The 25,212-nt window shown below is 36.4% G+C and overlaps 1 protein-coding gene across 5 annotated transcripts in view; it reads right to left on the bottom strand.

Moving 5' to 3' along the window:
* The window catches only part of LOC109078982 (retinoic acid receptor RXR-alpha-A), a 96,004-nt gene extending 71,546 nt beyond the window's left edge, over nt 1-24,458 (bottom strand). For 2 of the 5 annotated variants that reach the window (XM_019094163.2, XM_019094165.2), the window contains exon 1: nt 24,187-24,454. In XM_019094163.2, coding sequence (XP_018949708.1) covers nt 24,187-24,214 — 28 coding nt within the window. In that variant the 5' untranslated portion in view covers nt 24,215-24,454. Of the gene's footprint in view, nt 1-19,823; nt 20,546-24,186 lie in introns of those variants that run through there. The other 3 variants (XM_019094164.2, XM_019094161.2, XM_019094166.2) reach the window with 3 other exon arrangements.
* Nucleotides 24,459-25,212: the final 754 nt, after the last annotated feature.

Genomic DNA, 25,212 nt, shown 5'->3' with positions numbered 1-25,212 from the left:
CTTCTGTGAAACACAAAAGTGAAATTTGAGAAATATCTATCTATATTTCCTATATTTATATTAGGGCTGTCAAATTATTAATTTTTGATTTTGATTACCCACACAAGAAAGAGCGTTCACATTACCCCAGTCCTCTATCACCTTCATTGGCTTCCGGTTTCCTTGAGCATAAACAAAAAAATACTAATTCTCACTTATAAAGCTCTCCATAACCTTGGTCCTACATATCTATCTGACTTACTTCTGCCTTATGTTCCTGCCCGCTCCTTACAATCTTCTAGTGAGGGATTGTTAGTCACCCCTAAGTTTCGTCTGGTGACTATGGGAGCTAGAGCTTTCAGTGTTGTGGCTCCCAGATTGTGGAATGTTCTTCCCCAAAACATCCGTCAAGCATCCTCCCTTCTTTCCTTCAAAAACCTCTTAAAAACACATTTTTTCTCTAAATATTACTCTTCAGTTCTCAGTCTGTAATTTGTACCCTGTGATGGATGTTTATCTACATTGTCATGTATCTCTAATCTAACTTTGTAAGTGGTCTCTGTATATTACTGTCACCTCTTGGTAAGGCGCTATATAAATAAAAATTATTATTATTATTATTATTATTATTATTAATTGCGATTAATTGCATCCAAAATAAAAGTTTTTGTTCATATGTACTGTGCATATATATATATATATATATATGTATATATATATATATATATATATATATATATATATATATATATATATATATATATATATATAAATACACACACATTCAGTAGATATTTTGGAAAATTTACATGTACATTTATATATTCATATTCTTATATTTTATATTAAAAATATACAAAAATATATACAATAAATAAACAACATATATATACAAAAAATATACATGTGTGTGTGTGTTTGTGTGTGTGTGTGTATATATATATATATATATATATATATATTTTATTTCAATCATTATATATTAACACACAAAAATTAAATATAACAAACATATATTATGTAAACAAAAATCTTTATGATTGATTAATCGTGATTAATCGTTTGACAGCACTAATTCATATCCATATAATTCATATCCATATAATTCACTAATTCATAATTCATATAATTTATTTACTAGACTGATCTGTCAACTCACTCAAGTCAAGTCACTGACTCAATTGTCTAGTTTCAGAAATGGTTTGGAGTTACTTTAAATCCTTTAAAACCTTAAAAAAAGTAAACAAACCATAAAAATGTCAACATAATATTTGAAATAATGTTTAAACCAATCATAAAATTGAGAGAGCAAAATAAGACCACTCCATGCTAGCAGATAGACTGACATTTGAAGATCTAACTTTTGCTATCATCTACTTTCACAAGTCAGCTGAGGATGTGTGATGACTCACAGAGACAATAAGAGACAGGATGAGCGAGCTTGCGCTGAATGTGCACCGAATGATCTTAAAAAGCTCATAGACCTTTCGAATCGGAGCGAACGTGAAGAGCGAAGGGCAGCCACATCCCCCCACTCTGGTCCCTGCTCAATAAAGCGCCTTTACTTCCACCATGAAAACATGTAATTCCAGATGAGCTCAGCCAATGACATTTAAAACAGGCACAGGGATATTGAATTAGTTCCCCATGATAAGCTGGCTGGGATGCTGATGCTCTGGTCTAAGAGGGGGAGAAAGGACAGGAAACGGACGGACGGACTGCCTGTTAGGTGCCTGCTGCAGCTGTTTGATTAAAATGACAAAAACGTGGAAATGTCAGAGAGAGACAAGGAACCTTAAAAATGATACCAAGGCAAGATAATACAGACAATGTGAGAGAAAAGTTCTGTGAAAACAGCTGGAGAAAGTCAAAACTTTTACTTTGTCCAAAAATAAGCCAAAGAACTACAATTCACAAACAAACCAACAAATAAATAATTAAATAAATAGTAGACTTGTGTTCTATATTCCTAAAGGCTTGTGCACATTGGGACAATTATCAAGTGCGATTATCATCGACATTTAATGCCTTGTTACTAAACAAAGGGCGCCAATGTGAGTGTGCACACCGACGCGCAAAACATCAAGCGTAAAAGCCTCTTTTTTTTAAGCAACTTTTTTTTTGGTTCGATGCACCACTTTAAAAACTGGTCGACCGATGAGATAGTAAGTAGAGTAAGTAGATGAAGAAGATGCATCGAGGTGAGATAAATTTAGAGCTGCTGGTCTTATTGGTGTCTGAACACAAAGAGCTTTATGACAAACGTGACAGCGACTACAAAAATCTCGACAGAGTTGTTATGGAGAGGAATTGCAGATCAAATAGGATATTTCTGTTTTTCATTAAGCGCCATCTAATGTCAGGGAGTGAATTTGCACGTTCACTCGGCTCATTGAGAGTGAAAATCGCTTGGGTATGAACACACAAGATGTGTCAAAAAACATCTTGGAAAAACGCTGGCGATAAGCGCGTGCGATAGTTGTCCTGGTGTGCACGAGGCCTGAGTCTTCTGAAGTCATGGCAGATAACTTCCCCCTTCAGTGAGCTGTTAACTTGAGAATCGTTGCAACTGGTTCATCGAGTCAGTGAGTTGAACTTAAGATCTGAATCTGTTCGATGTCATGAACGGATCATTATTGAGCTAGCTATTTTCAACAGATTGATCTGCTTCACAATCAGAACTAAACAGGTTGTCAATGAATAAGACTAATCTGGTTCTCGAGTTTAGCTCACTGACTCGATGATCTGAAGCGATTTTTATGTTAACAGTTTACTGGAGGGGAAGAGTATCAGTAACTCAAATTTCCTCACACAAATCATATGAATAGAATCTGAAAATAGCCTTTGAGTCTTAGAGCTGACTTGTTTTTGGTCATTTTTGTTCAGTGTGAACAGTATGGAATAAGCAAAAGAACAACATAAGGGAGTTAATACCATAGAATTGTGAACTATCTCTTTAAGAAGGTGCTGAATATTAATACTCTTATGTCTAATCTAAATGATACAAATGAGCTGGGTTGAAAAAAAAAATGTAATAGGTGAAATATGCATCAATGAACAATCAGCATCAGGGGAAAACCACAAGAAATTATAGGAAACTGTTAAATATATAAGCAACTGTAATCAACGACTTGAATTTAGGCCATTGGGGACACATTTCCCTGTGGCATATCCCTCGTTCCCTGGCTCGACTGGTCAGAGGGGCCCATTAGCTCTTGCCTAAAACCCAGACGGAGTGAATCACCTTCATTTCAGCACAACAGATTCCATATTGTGTAACCAGTGAAGGGCGGACAATGACACATCCCCACTGGCTCGGAGCAATGTCACTGAAAATTACCGCTTTAACACATGAGCTAAGGCTCCCAGTCAACCTCGGCTTTTCCAAAAACACGGGTAATGCGGAAGGACAGGAACCACAAAAAAAAGGAAAGGGAGAGGGGGAAAAGGAAGTTCTCAATCACAATCCCAAAGAAAAAGGATATAATGAAAACAAACGCTTTTTGAAATGCTCCAGATATGCTTGAAATTTGCCAAATATGCTCGACCGTTTATGGCTTCATAATGGATTCAATTAAAATCATATTTCCCGTAATATTACAGCACTCACAGTTTAATTTCTGAATTAGAAGCCACTGATAGACAAGCTATTTTACATTTTATTTATGGGTTTTAATCAGAGATGTGTGTAAACAACCCACGGTGTGAACGTGTGATTTTATCTTAAAGATCTTGATGAATATTAAGATTGAGTAATCTTTCTTTTAACAGTTCCTCTGGACTCAGGCTTTATGTCTTGGCGCAAAAACCCCTGATTAGTCAAGTTTAATGTCTCTCTTTTGATTCAGCATCCTGAATCAGTAGCCAATCTGCACTGTGTAAATATACAGTAGACTGGCTCATTAAGACAATGCTCCCATGAATAATGTGCTTATAAAAATAGACCCTATAATTTTTCACATTATGAAATATAATCCCGAGACACGCCATCATTTAAGTATATAATGATGTACAGTCAGGCTGTCATTATCACAAAATAAATGCCGGCATGTAATATGAAATCCAGCACAAAGAGGAGGAGCTGAAGTTGTTTTATTGTGTGAGAAGAAAGAGATAGAGGAGTGGTACAATAGACTAGCACAGCTATCAGCAGCCTGGGGTGGATACAAAAATATCTGGTCAATCAGAATCAAGTATTGATAAAGGAAAGGAAAGGACGTGACATGTGGCCAAGTATGGTGTACCATACTAAAAATTTCTGCTCTGCATTTAACCAATCCAAGTGCACACAAACAGCAGTGAGTAGTGAACACACATACACCGTGAACACACCCCCAGAGCAGTGGGTAGCCAATGCTGTGCGGCCGGGGAGCAGTTGGGGGTTCGGGGCCTTGCTCAAAAGGGATGACTCCCCACACCTACAATCCCTGCCGGACCTGAGACTCGAACCCGCAACCTTCGGAACACAAGTCAGACTCTTTATCAATTAGGCCACAAAACATACATACCAATAAAGGTATGTAAAAGACATGAAAGTCATCTAAACCAGGGCCTGATGGTGAACGCACATATTCCCTAGTGTTGAGCCATGGTGCTCATGAGGGACACACAAGTTTGAATCTGGCTCTGGATCTCCCTTCTCGACTGTCTAAACCAAAAAAGCATTGCTTATGAAAATTCAGATTTTGTTAGACCACAGGGACACAAGGGTCACAAGGCCACAGTGCGAGATGGGAACTGCTTAAAACAGCTTGAATTCCAGTTGTTGTGGTTTCAAGAGTTATTATATTTAAACACTCTCGCTGTGGACACACGTGCCAAATGCGGTTGTCTTAACCATGTTTCCTTGTTCTCTCATGGCCTATAAGTGTATTCCACAGTGGTGTCCAAAAATGAACTTTAGATGTTAGCTTTCCACTTACAGAAATAATCAGGCAGAGAAGCCTCTAATTAGATTCAATTACCGCACTGACAGTTACGCTACATCTGACGGACGCAACCTCCACGGTGCTTTAATCAAAGCCCATCAAGGATGACAGCCTGACTTTGTTGGGTCTCCTGCTTAAACCCCAAAAGCTACTAACTCTGATGTATCTGGGAATCAATGACGCATATACACTTTCACTCCTTCATTGGAGAACGCATGCCTTGGAAGCTGATCAGCATGAAGGAAATGTCCAACCTTTGCTCAGCAAACTGTCTGTTTCGACTGGAAACCTTCTCCCTGCACCTTTCTGTCAATTCTTTGTTCTCTCTTTAGAAATAAGCCATGTGACGTTGCATACCGTAACGAATTTTGACTTCACGTTTAGTCAGCAAAACTAGGTTTCCAAGGGGATTGAAAAGGAGGACAGTGTCCAGAGGTCAAGATAAAAGTGCAAGACATATAACACAAGGAGGACTTGAAAAGCTTTACATTTTACGTGAAGTTGTAACACATTCAGGCTTTTTCTCACAGTGGTCCCACAAAGGTCCCCACAGGAGGCGTAACCCTACCACACTCTGAAATTCCAGCCTTAACAAGGCCACTGCTGAGACCACAGGTGTTCCGGCTTGAACAATCAAAGGATAAAAAAAAAAACGTGACAGGTCACATGGCCTGACACCAGGTCTGCCTGCCGGCCCCACACTGAGTGCAGTGGTTTTAGGTGTCAAATCAAAGGCCATTCTCAGACCCCACTAAGCTGACATCATCAGGTGCTTGCTGTTTTAAACTAAATACCACATTCACCCCCTGCCACACTAACTGCCCATGAACCCATAACCACCAACCTTCCTGTGCCAGCCTTTTTAGACTGCTTACTAAGCCACATCCCTCTACAGAACAGCTGAGTATCAAAATAAAATATATTAAGCAGAACAGACATTTGAAACAGGACTGAGTAAACTAACTATGAGAATTAGTCTAATTAATCAAAACGTATTTCATATTTTAGCCAACAGCTCATAAATGGCAAATATTAAAATGCTATTAATTTTTTTAAAGTTTTATAAAATATAATAATAATAATAATAATAATAATTATGCTTATATTGTATATAATGATACTAAAAATAATAGTAATAATAATTATCATTATTATTTTTATTATTATATACAATATAATAATCATAATAATAATTATTATTATATTGTATATAATAATTATTATTATTATTTATATAACAATATTTTATTTTCTTATGCTACAAGTAAATGGCACTGGTAATCAAAATCAATCCCAATATGATCACAAAGTCCAATATATATGACAAAAAATAAATAAAAAAATGATAAAATAAAATGATAAAAGATAAAACCGTTAGATAAACAATATGGTACTGCTGTAATTTGAACCCCTTAAAAGTATTACCACTACACCAATACACAAGACAGAAATTATTGAGCACTCAGACACATCTTGCACATGAAAAACTGGTGACGTGATAAATAGTCTAATTTTTAGTAAACATGGACTGTGATCTGTGCCATTCTGTTTTCTAATACATATCTCACCTAAACACTCTTAAATGCATTCAACAAGTCAGGTGAACTCAAAACCTGCCTAACACAACTAGTTATTCAGAAAACCTGCCAGCTAAGTGATTTTAAAAATTCCTAGTTTTGCATTTCTATTTAACCCAACATAGATCTTCAAAAAAAAAAAAAGGGGGGCTTAACACTAGTGGATGTCTTCAGTTGGTTGAAATGATGTGTTTTCTCTAGATGACAAAGTGTGTGTTTGAGTGTGGTTCTGTGTAGGTGTGAAAGGGTTGTGCCACTAACAGTTTTGACCACAGACGTTACTCTCGGTCTCACAATGAATGTTCATCCTGAACATGGCACGGACTCAGCAGTCACCCTCAAGACCAAAGTCACATATGCTGCGTTTGACTGCTGTTTGTCATGGTGCAGTCTTGCTGTGTATTTGGTTTCTGTACATCTGCATTGTTATACATTTTTCACAATTTTTAACATTTTTGCACTGATACAATAATTAGCGAGCTGATCATTGTATAATAAAGTGATTATGATATGGCTAATAATAATATTTTACATATACTGTAAGTCGAATTATGTCATTATAGTGGGGTGGAGGGACAGCATTTGAGAAAGAAAGACAGAAAACAAAAAAAAGAGAGACCGAAAGAGAGAGGAGGGGCCAGGAAGGAAGAAGTAGGCAGTGGTAACGAGGTTAAGGGGGAAATGTTAAAGATGTCTTTTGTATGTCAGGGCCAGGCCTGCTGCAGGGCACATGCTGGAAACAAAGGCCTTACTTTCTGCCCAACGCTTCGAAAAGTTCCTTGGGCAAACAGCATAATCAAATTTGTGTGATTGGACTCAGTGAAGAGAGAGCTTTCTTTGATGAGAGCTGAGACAAGGAAGCGTTTAAAATCCTGCCGTCCGGCTCACATCTGTACCGTTACTGAACACATGATAGGAGTCATATCGAGAGCGAGTGACATGCTTATCAAAATGGATTTATTTGATATTTACATCAAGTCGAAACTGACCATAATTTGATTCCAAATGAACAACGATGAAAAACAGCTAGTATTTAGAGGAGTGGGCTGAGGTTAAAGAAGATGACCTGTGCTCCACAAGTACATCCTGTTATATGTCGAAATGGGCTAAGCTTGCTGCAAGCTGCATCATTAGATGGAACATTAACCCTATCACCATCCATCCGGTATTTTGCTTGGTTAAACAAATAACCTAGGAAACATACACTTTGACCGGAAACGTGCAACTTATACAACAACTGTTCAAAAGTTTGACAGTAAAGATGTTTATTTTGTTATAAAATATTACCGTTTCAAATAAATGCTGTTGTTTTGCATCTCAGTTTTCACAAAAATTCTGTTGAAATGGATGAGAAGAAATGTTTCTTGAGCACCAAATCAGCATATCAGAACGATTTCTGAAGGATCATGTGACACTGAAGTAATGGATGCTGAAAATTCAGCTTCAATTGCATTTTACTATTTGATTTTATTAAACAATTGTTTTAAACCGTGAACAATCAACATTTCACCATAAAGTTGCATACTGAAAAAAAGCATCCTAATTCAATATTAGTTGAGGGCTGCATGCATAAACAGAGTGCGACCAGTATAGTATGATTCACTAAGAAATTACTCTTATGAGTGGGTTCTTTTAATTAATCATTTAAAACTGAACTTCAAGTTATCAGTACTTCTTTATGCCTTTATGTGCTTTTTAGAACTTCAACATTTTGGTGCCTGTTCCGTTGCCTTATATGGACTGATAGTGGTGTGGTATTTTTCAAAAAAAATTTCAAGTCTGATAAATAGGCCTATACTTTGGTGCACCAACTAGATCTCAAAAAAGCACACATTCAAAATACTCAGTGCTTAAATCTCAGTATATCAACAGGGCACCTGTGTCCACATCTCTCATATGATGGCAAACACACAATTATGCAAAGATAAAGAAATCTGAGCGTTTGTACTGCATGTATGTTGACTGCATTAAGTCGCTGCGCTCACAATAAGAGTGAAACTAACCCGGCAGGTTTGTGGGGCGGCACAAGGCCAGATTACGATCCAGATGAAGATTGCAAACAGTTTGCTGAGCAAACACTCCAGCCTACAAGCGTGTGCTTTGAAATGACAGATGAAGAGAGGACCTCATGTGGAGCTCATAAGTGATGATGTTCATGTGAATCACTTCCTGCAGTGGCTAATCAGAGGGTGGACTTGAATGTGTGTATTTCATACCATCTTAACTGTAAAATGGAATAAAACGTGCTTTGGAATCAGTGAGGGCTTTCAAGGACTATTAAGAGTTATATTAAAATAGCATGTTTTTAGTTTAGATGCCAACCAGATGTGCAAGTCTGTGTGAAAAAGCTGACACAAGTTTGCAGTCTTTATTGTTTTTCTCCATCTGCATCTCGCAGGCATCTGAAAACAGGAACATTAGCTGGCATTGTAAATAGAGTTGTGATTGCAAAACCACGCAGGTTGCCATAACTATAGCGGCTGCCTGTTATTGAATTGAATGCATATCGATGATAAATGAAGCGCATGCTGTTTTAATGTATGTGGTAAAGACATCCAATCCATTTTCTTGTAAAATAAAGTGATTATAGCTCCTTGTAACCTGAAACACAATAACAATGACTCAGTGGACACACAATAAAAACTGGAGACAGAAAACATATGCAGATGCTATGGCTGGGTCAAGATGTAAATAAAGAGGTTTTCAAACCGGAGTCTGGGAAGCAATGGTAATTTTTTTAAAAATAAAGATAAAATAATTAGATAAAAGTCAGTTACATAATTCTAAAAACAACAGGTTTTTTGATGATAATTTAATTACCATCAAAATTAAAAAAAAAAGGGTTCATACGTTCTTTTTTTCCCCTATAGAATAACACTATAAAACTATAACTAGGCCTGCAAAAAAAAAAAATACAATTATATTAAAAAATGCATAAATAAAAAAAATAAGAAAAATATCATGCAAAACTATACACACTCCATATACAGCAGGTAAAATAAGTATTGAACACATCACAATTTTTCTCAGTAAATATATTTCTAAAGGTGCTATTGACATGAAATGTTCACCAGATGTCGGCAACAATCCAAGTAATCCATACATACAAAGAAAACAATACAAATAAGTTCAGAAATTAAGTTCTGTGTAATAAAATGGAATGACCCAGGGAAAAAGTATTGAACACATGAAGAAAGGGAGGTGCAAAACGGCATGGAAAGCCAAGACACCAGCTGAAATCTATCAGTAATTAGAAAGCAATCCTGCCCCTTGTCAGTGGAAATTAATATTAGTTGGTTCAGTCCCAACTGATGGCCTATAAAAAGGTGTCTCATGACCGACGTGCCACACAAGAAACATTTCATGATGGGTAAAAGCAAAGAGCTTTCTCTAGCAGATACATAGAATATAAAAAAAAAAAAAAACTTTTCGTGGAGGTTAAATGAAATGCAAAGGAAGGAGTGGTTTGAAGGGAGAATTGAAGGAGGATTGAATTCTGAGAGAGGAGAGAAGGAAAACTAGGTCAAGTCACATGACTGAGCGATCAACTGTAGGCAGGATTACATTTCTACAGCATGTGCCATTTACAAAACAAATGTTGACTGCAGCTTTATCTGCGTTTTGTGAAGGGCTGAGCCCGGGAATGAGGGGAAGGGGGCGGCTCCAGATCAGCAAGGTGCGAGAGACGTGTGTGCTGTGTGTACAGAAAGTTAAACAAACCGGGCCAGAAGCGGTAGCATCCTCTCAGACAGAAGAGAGAGACCGTTGTCTGAGTGGACAGGAAGATGCTGTCAAAACTGAACAGCACAATTCTGCTTTAAACTTTTCCAAATATACATCACCTGCCATTTTAACTGTGGATTAAGCTTTGGGGTTATTTTGGGGTCTGTATATAAATACACACATACAAAGGGTATAATTTTCCTGGTTAAAGCATGACATTTTACAATACTAACATCACAGAATTAGAGGGAAAACACTTTTTGAATTACATCAGCATTTAGATGCAAGCAATAATGTTTGTATTAACGGATATTAAAAATAAACTTTAAAAATAGTCAGAATGTCAGACCTATGATGAACTATGGATACTAAAGAGATCACAATCATATTTTTCCCTTCGATCTAATGATGTGATCACTGTAGGCGGAGTTTCTAGGCTTATGATTGGATTAATCTGAAATATATGTAAATTTAAAATGTAAAGTTTTCATACATCATGGTACTTTCTAAAGTATTGCTGTAAAGGAAATAATGGAGAATAAATTATTATTTTTTTGTGTGTGTGTGTGTGTGTGTGTGTAAGATTCCCTTTTAGGTGTTTAGTTGGGTAGATTTGTCTGTGTGCAAGGATTGGATTGTGGTTGCTGCTGTAACGATATAATTTCCTGTGAAGGATTAATAAAGTATCTAATAATAATAATAATAATAATAATAATAATAATAATAATAATAAAGATACATGGAAAAAATGAACATATTCAGACACTACATTAATGACGTAATTTAAAATCACTTTAAAATGCATACAAATTATTTATGTTTTTTTTTTAAATTTCTAGAAAATTAATAGAATTACTGACCTAAGATGATCCACAAAATAAATGTAAAACACATGTCGTTCATGCCATAAAACAGATTTAGAATGTGTTGCGAAAAACCTGAAAAAACTGTAGCTGTGACTAGTGTAGTTAATGCAGGGTGACATCTTACGAGAAGCAAATGTCATGGGTCTAAGCTGACAACACGCAGAAAAAAATGTGCGAGACTGTCAATCAAACACACATTGCAGATTCATCCAATCATACGTTTGGTTACACCCTAGAAACTCTGCCTACAGGGCACCAATCACCCAATCAGAGTCACAAATGCGACTGGTGATTTCTACTAAAGCCCCAATGTCCTTAAATGCTAATGTATGAAGTCAAACAAAGCCAAGGTCAATGTTTACTCTCAGACCTGTCAATCACATGACACAATGAAAATCTTTTTTGCAAGATTGGTAAAGCCAAGTCAGCATTCAAGCAAGAATGAAGAGCCCAGAAAAAATATATACAAATAGCCTTGAAGAACACAAAAACAAGAGACCCCAATATCAGATACTAAACAAGAGTGACAGAATGTCATACAGGTTTAGGAACAAAAGGGTGTACTAAAATCTGAATGAATGAAGCAGAAGCGTTTGGTTTGACTGAAAAACCTACTTCAAAGAAACCCACAAGAACACAAATGTGAATACAACACATTTGGCCCCTTCCTTATCCATTGGTAATGTATGAAAACACAGTTTGAGAACAACCCACTTTGCCCAAAAGCGTTGTGGTGGCGGGTGGGGAAGTGTGTGGTTGGTTCAGTTCAGGGCAGCGATTGTTGATACACACCGTGCCCATGGTGTTCAAGGAACGCTGATAGAAAAATCCTGATTTGTGCTGCGTTGGAGGACGTGGTGGGGTGTGTGCAGCGAGGACTGGGAATTAAATAATGTAGAGAGGCAACACACACACACACACACATTCGCACACACTCGATGATGATGTGCATCAGCCTCTCCCTGCTGTTCCCGATGCAGTCAGGCAGAAAGATCTAGGCCATCTGCACAGCAACACAGAGAAAATAGCTTGACGCACAGACAGAGGGGGACACGATTAACCAACTGGCTGCATTTTTCCTATCTCTCTGAGTGAGAGACGGACAGAGAGCGCTAAAACTGAAATGGGCTTTTAGAAATAAAAACACACCTCTTTAGACGTCTGTCATAAGCAGGCACTGGAGAGAGTGACAGTGCAAGAAATCAGAATGGCAGAGGAAAAGTTCCCACCTAATGAGGTATGACAGTCCCGAGTCGGAAAGGTAAAGGAAAATATATCGCTTTAAAGCCCCTTATGTGCAATAGTATTCATAACTAGACCTGCAGAACTGGTTCTCAACCTTTTTGTCAACTATAATTCATTTTAATTATTTTTGTCCCCTATCAATATGTGAAGGCCCCACAAGTTCTTTCTAATTTATTGAATAAAGATTAGAAAAATATATATTTTTACTCACAATTTCTACCTGATAAATTAAATCACAAAATATTTTAACTAAAAAAAAAAAAAAAGTAATAATTTTAAAAATAAGACTTTATTAATTTAGATTACTTTTCTAGGTCTAGATATCAAATTTGGCTTTGACATATATCCAGATATTCATTGCAATGTGAATCCTGGTTCTTCAAATTAATAAAAAAAATAATAAAAAAAATTAAATAAAAAAACATTTGTGGAGGGGCAAATTAAAGAACTACTATGGCATTAAATAAAAAATATAATAATAATAGTAATAATAAAATAAATGACTGCAATGTTTACAAAAAAAATATAATATTAAAAAAACATTAATAATGCTAAGAAAATTTGAAGAAAAAAAAAAACATTGCAAAGGTTTATACTGTTTAAAAACACAGAACATAAATTAAAAAGGAACATCAACAGCATTATAATCAATTTAAGAAACCTTATTTCATTACCAGCAGTTATTGCAGTCTATCTGGAATACTATCTGAATGTAGTGATCAACCAATCAGAATAATGATGACCTATAATCTGATCGATCATTGTCCCAGGACACTGGTTTACTAGTAGCTATGCTTGTCTATCAATTCACTCTGCTACCTTTTTCCCCTCATATAATGAAATAATCTGCCTCAAACCAATAACTGATGTTTGTTCATTATAAAAAGCTGTTTACCAGGCAGAATAATCTCAAAATAAACCCTGTTTATGTTGTAATAAATACCATCTGATTGTGTTAATCCTTTTATCACCCATTCAAGATGGTGATCACATACAGCAATTCATAAAAATCTTTCTTAAAGACTATTATAAATCCTCAGCGATAGCATGTACTATACAAGGGAATATAATACCATGCACTGTCATTCTATGTATAGAAAGATGAAATGATCTGATGTCTGTCAGTCTGGGATGGAAGTCTCTGATGAGATGTCAATACTAAAGTGAAACCCGCTGCCTCATGTGGATCTGAATGCACACTCAATCCAGTGAAGTCTTTTAAAACAGAATTTTAATTCCCTGACCCAAGAGAGGTTCAGCTCAGGCAAGGTTACCATCACACATCAAAGCTGCTTTCAACATAAAAAGCTGACAATTAAGGCTTGGGTTTATGTTCGGGATTTGATTTACACTCAGGTTTACATTCATCTTTCAAAAGAAACTCTGCTAATTGTGGGAGTTAAACGCAATGCCACATGGTTCTGTGAGACAGAGGTTATGTCATGTCGCAAGTACCTCATGTAGGACAGAATACTATTGTTCCAAGAAGTTTAAGACAATTTTTACATCTTGCAAACAGTGGGAAAACGGTGTAATTTCCTAGAATCCTGGCCTTGTGGTTTGTGCATGTGCACTGCACATTGAGTTATGGTGCTCATATGTGTTCGAATCCAGCATGCAGAATTTCCCAATAGTGATTTTTTTTTAGCCATTTTAACAATTTCTCTTGCTACTATCTTTAATTTTGGTGATATTACTTTAAAATATTTTATATAGAATATATATTTTGTTTGCAGTTTTTGTTTTTTTTTAGTTTTTGTTGTGGTTGATACGGTTACAGACGGCCGTCTCGCTGGAGGTTTATGGGGAGTTGAGTTTCACTGGTGCTCCCTCTCCGTCTCTCACCTCAGTGTCACTTAATTAGGCCGCCTGCACAAAGGGAAACCAGGCACAGGAGCCCAATTTAGACCACAATAAAGTCTGGAATGACTCGACCCGCACTGTAATAGGAGTCCCACCCCCCTTCATTTATGTGCCAGAGACTTTCCTGGGACTTTGAAGATGCCGAAAACTGAGCGAAGGGGGGTGAAGGCTAAAATCAAAGGAGGGACCCTTAAATTCCATGAGATTCCTCCAGATGTTTTGAAAAATATTTGCTGAAGCATTCCAGATGTGCCACCTATCAGTTCCCCTTAGCTATCCACATTTTCACTGTCTTTTGTGGCTTTTTTAAACTGCAAAGAAGTTCACAGCAAGCTCTCAACAACAACACTACATAATAGATGAGAAAAAAGGACTAGAACCAAAAAATACCTGGTGTTGCTTTGAGTCTCAAAACTGTCTGAGGTGATTTTTTCTGATACTGTAATGTTCAATACTGCTGCAGTTCCCCGACACGCTCCTGTGTGCCAGCGCTGCGCACTCCCCACAGGCTACGACCTGGCTGTGACCCATGACCTTGCGTCTTTCCTCACACAAATGCTCTGTGCTTAGCTGTTCTGCTTTAATTGCAGGTTTTAAAATGAGCTGTCTCATTCAAACAGTGCCAGAACGTCACACGCTCACACACCTGCGTAAAACTAACCGAGCCTCCAGCGGGTTCTCAGGCTCTGATCTGGTTTTTATAATGTGAAGCGGTCTCATGTTACTTGTTCTAGTCTGAAACAGAAGAAACCATCCTAAATTTGACACTTGAACTTGCCGGGTGCCGTTTCTGCAGGCGCTGGAATGTAAGCCTTCTGGTATGCAACAAATTGACGTGAAAGAATCTGCCAGCGCCTGCCCGTCTGCCTATCTGTCCGGCTGTCTTCCTGTCTGTATTGCCTAACTCCCCACAGAAGATTTTGCCACAGGCGTTCTCAAACTCCACCGTAAACACGTTTCCCAGCCCAGACCGCTGCCTTACAAACACTGCGTGGAAGTTGAACTTGCATTTCCAATGCAAACAACTAAACAGGGATGACTGCCAAACCACAATTACCTCCCACAACGCAGCGAGGGCTAAAAAGCTCCAGTATAAAACAGAACGTCACACACACCAGAGATTTTTTAGGTGATTCTTTTGAATTCTATCTCACATCAGTTTTAAAAATAGCAACAATTCCACTTTGAAAGTAATTATAGAGAATCGTTTAACACAAACATACAATTTAATTTGATTTTCACCTTGAAAAAAAATGGTGTAGAAATGATTTAAACTTAGAATTTGCTAGTAAATTTAAAAAAAAAAACTATTACAAAGAAATGACAAGTCACTGAATTAAACATGAAATTTTGAAGCAGAAAATCAGAAATAATATTTTCTTGAAAAATCTTTTGTTTTATTTACAACTTCAAAAAATATTTTTTACAGTGTACTTTTACTATTTATCTAAGATCATAACTCAATACTTCATGTTAACATTTTGTTACAAAATTACATTACAAATTAATAAAAATATTATATATATTATTAATATTACCATAATATGGACCTTTTTTATATTTATAATAAATAATGATATATATATATATATATATATATATATATATATATATATATATATATATATATATATATATATATATATATATACAAATAATTAATATTATAAAATTATTTTAGAATACTAGATTAGTAAGATAAACATTTAAAATTACAGTATAAAATTCTGATAAAAAAAATAATATTATATCTAAATAAAATTAAAAAAAATTTTAATAAAATATTCATATAATAAAACTTAAACACCAAGATATGCATATATGTCTTTAAAAAAAACATTATTACCATGTCTTGACAGAAGGAAGAGGCTAATTAAGTTCAACTATTTTAACAAGCTGTCACAGCAGTGACGCAATCAGATATTCTCATTATGTTTAAAAACATCAGTTAAAATCAAAAACATTCTTCATCCTGAAAAGCAGTTCAAGAAGTCCACACAATTTGCCAAAAATAGATGAAACCTTCTAACCATGTTGAACAGAACGAACCAAAATAATTCCTCGGTTTTATAGCTCAGCTTTGTCCCAGTACTAGAATCACTTACACACAAACTCCCTGAAGTGATAGGAAGTAACTGGCTCACACACCTCCAAGATTAAAAGGCCTCTCAGCTGGAGTGAGCAGCAGCTCAACAGCCACTTGACAAATAGCAGTGGCGCTTGCAGCGAATGGGTACTAAGAGGCACACGCTTCTGCCGTTCGAGCGAGAGGAAGGCAGCGAGGTCAGAAGGCACCAGAACACCTTTCTCGCAGAAACGGCCGGATCTAGAAAAGAGACACCATCTCTGACACGTCCCATGACTTATGTAAACAGTTAGAAATGTGCCCACACCCTCTCTGCCATCATCTTATACCTCATGGAGACGTACTCAGCCGTAGCAGGGAGGGAAGTGAGATCTCTGACATGCCTCCAAGTACATTTGAAGCACAGATGAGAGTCTGAAGTTGACGTGAACGAACTGCAAATCACTCTGCAGACCCACCGATAAAAAAAAACAAAAACAAACAAAAAAAAAACAGACGCCTTGTTTGGGCGAAACGTGGATTGTGAGGGTAAAAGCACACCTGGATTAGCAAAAAAAAAAAAAAAAAATTTATGTGGAAAAAACTGTGTTCATGCTACAACAGAGTTGCCTTTTACTTGCATACAAATCCTTTCATCTTATCATGGTCATCATATTTTGGTTGGTGTAACAGATATGGATTATCATAATTGCAATCATGGTTTTTAATCTACTGGGTTGATTTAAGCTCTCCAGTGTAAGCTGTGGCATTAGTGGACAGAGCCACTCACACGCTTTAACACGCAGTCAGGAACACTAAAGCCCAGTGATTTTTATCACCCGTTACGATTGATACTTGTCACAAAGCATGATATGAGCCCAGGAATCTTGAGTGAGCTAAAGCAGACCGTAGGATATTCATCTTAGGACTTTGAACACAATTTACAGAGCTCAACTGGCCGATCAATCACGCTCATTAACATGCAAAACTCATCTAAGCAAGCCAATGGGATAATGTTGACAATGTTTTGCATGGAGAATTAAAAAGAAAGAGTCTGGAATCCATCAGACATGTATTATAATGGCAAAACTGAGGTAATTTAATTGTGAAAGGATTAAAAAAACTTCACAACTGAAGAACCAACCATGCTATTTTTAGACACTGTGGCTACATCCTAAAGCTGAAAAATGCTGCCTTTGGAGAATGCAATTCAAGGTAGGAAGAAATCAACGTCCAAATCCAATGTTGGCTTCACCTTCACTCTCCTGAGATGCCTTCATCTGATCGATTTTTGAAGGCAGCATAGATGTATCCTTCGCTACCCTTGATATGCCACAAATCTGTGCGTTAAATTTCATGATGAAGTTAAAAAATAAAAATGGTGTTTTAAAGTTGCAGCTAGTAGTCAATTTGTGTATGCAAATGTTGGTTTCTGACCAGCTTTGTCCATATTTGATGTCATCATTTCTAGTGAAAAAAATTGTATTGTCGTAATCGAATATTTGCTTAGTTATCACCAAAGCTCTCTCTGTTTGGCTGAAGAGCATTAAAACCATTATGCTGCCTCAGAAGTCTGTCTAAAATCAGTTTTGTGAGGTACCCTCATGCACAAATGCTGTCTGCAAAGCCAATGCCTGATAAGGCAGGGAGGCTGAAGTCAGCTGCCTAAGTTTTCAGACATAGCCTGTCAGAAAGTAAAATCTGCTGCAAAGAAATAATCTACTGTCACATCAAAGTCACAATGAAAAGTAGCAGCATGTCGTTTCTACATATTGTGCTGTAAATCCAAGTGTAACACATTATTGAAAAAGAAAATAAAGGTAGGATGGGGACTTTTTTATTTTTTATTATTTATTTTTTTTACAACACTTGCATGCACTATTGTATATATTATAGCCACTTAATAACTAGACATACATATCCCACTGCTACTACTTTGAATAAAAATTACAAGGTAAAAACTGCATGGATAAATCATTAACAATAAAATAAATAAAGCACATTTAGAAAACAGACAGGTTGAAATTGCATTTCATGCTGACTTTAAACAATGAAAAACTGATCATTCTTCCCTTATGATAAAAACTAAATCATATTGTGCTCAGAAGGCACCATGCCACATCCCGAGAACAGTCACAGACGTCTCGGTTCACACAAGGAAACCTATAAAGTCATTACTGTGATTTAAAGCGATTTAAACCATGTGTCGCTACTCGCTCCACCTTTAGAAAGAGATAGAAGACTACTTCACATTTCCGTCAGTGCATTTTAATTAACGCCTGTGTGATAAAGGCTAATGTCACTGTGCTGGAATATGAATTCTACACTGTAGAGTTGCTAATGGTTAATGGCCTGCAGTTCTGACACCAAGGCTCTAAAGATCCCCGATCTCATTGGTCCAAAATCCCACTTCACATATCGACCTATACATTCTGACTGGGTGTGACTGTGCTTTGTCACAGCATTTAAACTTTCAGTGTGGACAGAGATTAGCTTGTCGCTTGAAACTTATCAAGTCGTGCCTGTTTAGGATTAAAAAGCATCTGGTAAATAGCAAGAAACTGAATAAGGGAACAGAGGGGTGCCAGATGCAATACTGATTAATTCGCTGAAACCTTGCCTAAAGCGTGTGCATGCAAAACCTCACACAAGTTTGCAGTGAATAAATATAAAAAAAGACTTCCTGTGTAGCCACAGCATGTATTTGGCACTGTCCGTTAATGTCTTGTAGTATCTACCTTAAAGCTGATGTCTGATAAAAACTCTGCTTTTGGACCACCTAAAACAAACCGCACATCAAGAAGCACTGGATCTGACTCTTATGCAAACATATTAGCATGCTAATTTTCAGGTATTTGACAGGTAAATGCTGATCTGTATTCCAAAAGTTCAGCAAGCCTGTTTTTCTGTTACATGCACTACTGTTCAAAACACGAGTCTGTAAGATTTTTTTTTTTTGCTCATTTATTTGATCAAAAATACAGTAAAAATAGTAGTAGTTAAAAAATTACAAATAACTACATTTTTATTTTAACATCTTTTCAGATGCAATTTATTACTGTGATGGAATTTTTCAGAGGCAATTATTCCAGTCATTATAATAGTGTGTCACATGATCCTTAAGAAATAATTTTAATAAGCTGATTTGCAGCTCAAGAAACATTTTTTTTTTTATTATCAAAGCTGATAACAGTTCTTGTACATTTATGGAGCCATGATCATTTTTTTCCAGAACATTTTGATGGATAGAAAATGTAAAATAATAGCATTTATTTAAAATAGAAATATTCTGCAATATTATAAATGCCTTCACAGTCACTTTTGACTAATTTTAGCATTCTTGCACAATAAAAGTATTAATTAATTAACCCCCAAACTTTTGAACTGGAAGTGTAATTCACAAGTTAAGTGAATGATTAAAAAGTTCACCACACATTAGCTGTGGTGCTTATGTGAAGGATGCAAGTTTGATAAATAATAAGCAGCAAAAGTAAAATTTTAAAAGCTTTAAAGAATAAGCTTCAGTCAAACCAGTCAAATGGAGCTTCTTAGAGAAATCTAAATGAACTTCACTTACCCACAGCTGATTCGACAAAACTAAAAAACGCTTATCTCTCTCATCAGCTACTTTTACATAATCACTGAAGCGCACAATATCAGTTCTATCAGACCGTGATAATCGTATAAGCAAGGTTCACAGTATAATGTCCGTTGTAGTTTATCATCTGTCGGAACGTTGTGAAAACTCAATTCTAGAAGTCCAAAGCAAATCCTCCAGCTGATAAAACATATGGGGAGCGAAGGTCAAGGTCTGAGGTTCATAGTCCACCGCTCCCCTTAAAGATAAAACACTCGCCACTGTCGGGGACTGAAAACTCACAAATTATTAACAAGGGTTTGATGCATGGTTATCATAAACAACAGTTTTAAAGCTCCATTTCTGCACACAGCAGTAACCCGATTGTGAAACTCTGTATTATGGTTGAATTAAATCTCATTCCTGGACATGATGTAGAGCTGTAACATTACCCAAGTACTCCAAAACCGCTCACTGACGTGTTTCTGAATCGTGAACTTCTAGGATAATAATTAGAAATGACTGTGGATTTCCACTTCTCTGTGAAGTTGGTGGACCAACAAAAGATCTGCTGGTAAATGTCCTTGGGAGAGCACTATCCCTTTAAGCCATTAACATTCACTATAAACCTTCTCTAGTAAAAATGACAGCTGCAGCCCGCTCACAAAAGGGGGCAAAAAGCATCCGGTGAGAAACCTAAAACTGCCCTCCAATAAAAAAAAAAAAAAGTTTATTGGTTTAAGAGGTAAACAACCCACCCAGCCCCCCAATCAAAGCTCTCTAAACGTCCCAGAACCACCTTTGTTCCTGAATTACGGCTGACAGAGGAATACACCCCCCTCAACTGTGAATGTCACTTTCTCATCAAGACCATGAACTTCACTGAAAAGAGCGGAGAAAAAAAAAAAACACACCCCCTGTCACTCAAAAGCACTTCCTCCCGACCCTAAAAAAAGATGTTTGGGCAAAGCTAAATGTGGTTTACTTTTATAGAACAAATGATCCTTAAAAATCAAGGACGAAACCATCTACATACTGTGGATCTGCTCATTTAAATGATCTACAGATAAACAGACAGTGATTTCAGAATACTTCCATAACTTATGTTTTTATGATGATACACAAGCTTTTAGTCCCTAGTATGTTCTTCTGTGATTTCCATAAAAGGGTTCATTAAATCTCTGTGGGCAAAAACAGACAAATATGAGGTATTTAGCACCTGTGCCTAGGGCTGGAAAAAAAGTTAATAAACCCAAAATGTTCTGCATGCTGTGCAAAGATAAAAAACATCACGAGTATATCTAGCATCTGTAATTTGAAACTCTGCTCAATTACCTCCACAAAAGCATTTGTAAATGTAATGTCATTCATGTTTAAATGATTATGTGTCTGAATTTAGCAGGCCAGAGCAGTGCGTCTGCTCCATGACACTCAACACATACAGCAGACTGCAGGAAATAGCAGTCCGCTTGCAAGCAGCCACATGCTTTATGTGTTGGTAATCTTGAGTAGATTTTTTTTTTTTTTGTCTACTATGATAAGCTCTGACTAAATTTGCTTATTAAAATAGAAAATTATATACAAAATAAGTACATTTTTAAATATATATATATATATATATATATATATATATATATATATATATATATATATATATATATATATTATATACATACATATACACATATATATATATTCAAATATTTAGATGTTTTCATTTTTTACAATTATTATTCAGGGTTAAATGTTATTAAATAATACTACTATAATATAAAAAAATGGCTAAATGTTTTAGTAATTATATAAAATATATATTTTTAAGGGTTTGAAGTTTTCTTAAATATTCTTTATTATTAAAAAAGTTTCATACATTCTAAATACATGCATATAAAAATACATGCCTATAAAAAAATTTAATGGTTACACTTGGTGTCCTTGTTACAGTGTAATTATACATTTAAGCACTGAGTAATATTAATTAACTACATGTTCTTACTATACGGTTAGGATTAGAATTAGGGTTTCTTGCATGTAATTATGCATAATTTATTGTTATTATAATAGTAAGAACATGTAACATATGTTACAAGGACACCTTAAAATAAAGTGTTACCAATTTAATAATTACCAATCCACATATTAAATCTGCCTGCATAAAAAACCACATGCAAAGCCCAAACACACCTTCACAAATAGTCTATTATGTCGCTTAGCTCTGTGGTTTTTCTAGTGCTGTTCTGGGAATATTGGGGGGTTTCGGGAAACCCGGCATTCCTGCTGTCTCTCATCTCAGTGAACCGGTGGGGTGATGATGTGTGTCAAGGTGTAACACGACTCCCGCATGAAAGAGCTAAAGACACAATACCAGTCCTGCCTATATTCCTGAGTGAAAGTGCAGAGCATGCTGGTTATTCTTACAGTATGCGGGCCTCTGTGTGTGAACTAAATCATGTTTGACTGCTCAACTTCTCTCCATGCATGGCAAGTAAGCTCATATGCATAAGAGAGTAATGTGCATCATTTATTGAAGAACATGTTCATTTACCAAACCACATTCTTGCATGAGTAATAGCCATGTTTGTGACATATAAGACAAATCCAAGTTATTAATTATTTTGAGAAGTTATATATCACGTTCTAAATCTAAATCTCCTGTCTATTAGTCTAAACTCCACATTCCCCCCACCCCCCCAAAAAAGTCATTAAAATCATATAAATACCGCCTTAAATATGTTTTACTTTATTCCTTACATAAAATGTAATAAATATTTTTTGTACAATAGCTGAACACTTGTTTCATGTGAATAAGGACTGTGGCTGTCAAGCTACAAAATGACAAAAAAAGAAAAAGTTCTGGGTTTTCTAAAGCCAAGCAATAACTGTGTGTCACTCAGACAGGATTTAAGTTGCTACTGAATGAAAATTTGGACATCTGTCCCAGATCTCTTTTCAGCAGTGTTCATGAGAGTTTGTAAGAAAGGCAGCAATGTCTGATTAGTGAATGAATTGTTGTTTTGAGTCTTGTCTTAATCTGGTAATAATTTTGCTCTGTTCAACTCAGTTCGGAAGACTTGGAAAACAGCATGATTAATTTAAACTTTGGTTTATGGTGCTTTTCTGTCCTTAATTAATCCTGTCAGTCTCAGACGCCATTCATTTATATTGAAAAGAACAGCTAGAATATTCTTCACAAATTTAGCTTTCGTGTTACACCGACAGAATGTCATACAGGCTTGAAACAGAATGAGTAAATAAACACTAGTTTCATTTTTGGTGAACTATTCCTTTAATATGATGGACTTACATCATATGGAAACCACACCTACATTTCGCCTCAGCCGTCGATTAAAAAAGGACCGGATACAAAGTCACTTTATTATTAAATCTAGTCACTATAAATAGATTTCAAATTGAATCTTATTGCTCTGCAATGGTTTATGTCACTTTCCTCAGTGATCTACTCCACTTCACAGAAAACGCCAAAGTTTGTCCAAGTTCACTTCTCAACTCAACTGCTATCTCATTCACAAATGGTGCTCGCGGCATCACTTGAGACCAAAGTGCAAGGGAAAATTATAAAATATGTAATATCTGCATGTAAAGATTCAATTACAGATGAGAAACAAAAATATTAGTTGTAGTTAATAACATTTTTTCTCCCAATGACATGATTAAGCGGTTTACGATTTAATGACGTACAGACTGACATCCGACGCATTTCATTTTTCGCTAAATTTTAGGCTGTTGCGGGATGTTGCTTTGCGTTTATGAATGTGAGAAATCATCCTCACACACACTCGTCTGCATTTCTCTGTATTCCAGCCAGGAAAGTGACAGATATGCTGCGCCTGGATCCAATACCTGCACGTATACTACAGCACGAGCTTCAACTCTGCAACACAGCAGTCAAAGCGCTATCGATATGTCAAATGATACCGCATATCAAGAATAAAACATCTTATGAGTAAGCGCGAGACTGAATGAGGTGTCACTATCCGAGCGCGTGCCACCGCTTTTGCACGCCCAACTTTTGTTTACCTTTAGTTTGATTTAAAAACAAATCTTCTGATCCACGCCGTGCACTTGACTGCTGTACAGTACGTTACATTATTGATTTTTATTGCATTAGTTTCCATTCGCCGCGAACGTAACGTTAATCCTCCAATATAGCCAGAGTCGATAATGAGCGATCTAAAGCAGTTATCTTTTTTTTTAGCCTTAAGGTTTATTTATTTTTTTGTTTGTTTGTTTGTTTGTTTTCTCATGCTGGACTATAAAGTGAACCATAAAACTCTTATCTTGCATACCAAAGGAACTCGAGTAGAAAAATAAACATCTTTTAGTAGTCTGAGGGTAAACTTACCCAATGACAAGAAAGGTTTGGTTTCCATGTCTGGTGGGCTAGCTCATGCCAGCTGACGCGCGCGGTGTGAGCTGTCGGCGTCCCTCTCTGGTGACAGTACAACACGGCTCCACGCGGTAAAAGTAAAAAGCTTCGCGATAATGTCAAATGTTCACTTTATGGCACTACTTCTGTTTGTTCACGCTTCTGCTCGGCTCTGTCTACAACTGTCCAGTCCACACTACTGCAAAGGGACCCAGTGAAGGGGACTCCCACTGACGCTCACGCGGGCACATTTAGCAGCGACGCGTGAGGGGAACGTTAACCCCTCCTGCGCCGCTCTGCCCACGGACATGAGAGGTCGGAAGAAAAAGAAACAGCGTTTCCTTGAAAAAAGAGCATTGCCTGCACATGTGGTAAAACAAAGAGCCTCTAAAGTGAGAACATGTTGCCATTGATTAATTACCAACCTGTCATTAAAAGTGACTAACGCTAAGAAATTAAAGAAAGATGAAGAAAAATAGATAGATTTTATGACAACAAATGTTTTCTATCAGTGATAATCCTTCCTTCAGCTGCATTATTTATCTTTATTCCATGGCTATTATTTAAATCGTTCTTTAATCTGTAGTCTTAGATTATTTTAGCTGTTAACACTAGGAGATACATTAGAAGCTCTGTGACAATATGTAAATAAGTAATGGATATCATACAAAAATGTTTTTTTTTTTTTTTTTTTTTTACCTTCAAAGCATGTCGTGCTGCCCTTGTTTTCTTGAGAATTAAGGAACTGAAAAAAAAAACAATGCTGTACAAATTCTGCTCTGTTTGCATGCTTTTCAGGTACACTTTGTGCACAACCTCACCATACCGTTCAAATCCCTGCAATATGTAATACCAATAACTAAAAAACTGAATCAATGTGTCTGTTCCAGACGAATCAGACTGCTGCTGGGGAACAGGCCTTGCAGCCAGTTTTCTACAACAGCATGCAGCACTACAGGATCCATATTAGCCCAGAGAGAACTAGGTCATTTCTCCAATATT

This window comes from Cyprinus carpio, chromosome B21 (assembly GCF_018340385.1).
Source record: "Cyprinus carpio isolate SPL01 chromosome B21, ASM1834038v1, whole genome shotgun sequence".
NCBI lineage: Eukaryota > Metazoa > Chordata > Actinopteri > Cypriniformes > Cyprinidae > Cyprinus > Cyprinus carpio.
Note: the sequence above shows the minus strand (reverse complement) of the source record. Positions and strands in the feature narration are given on the sequence as shown.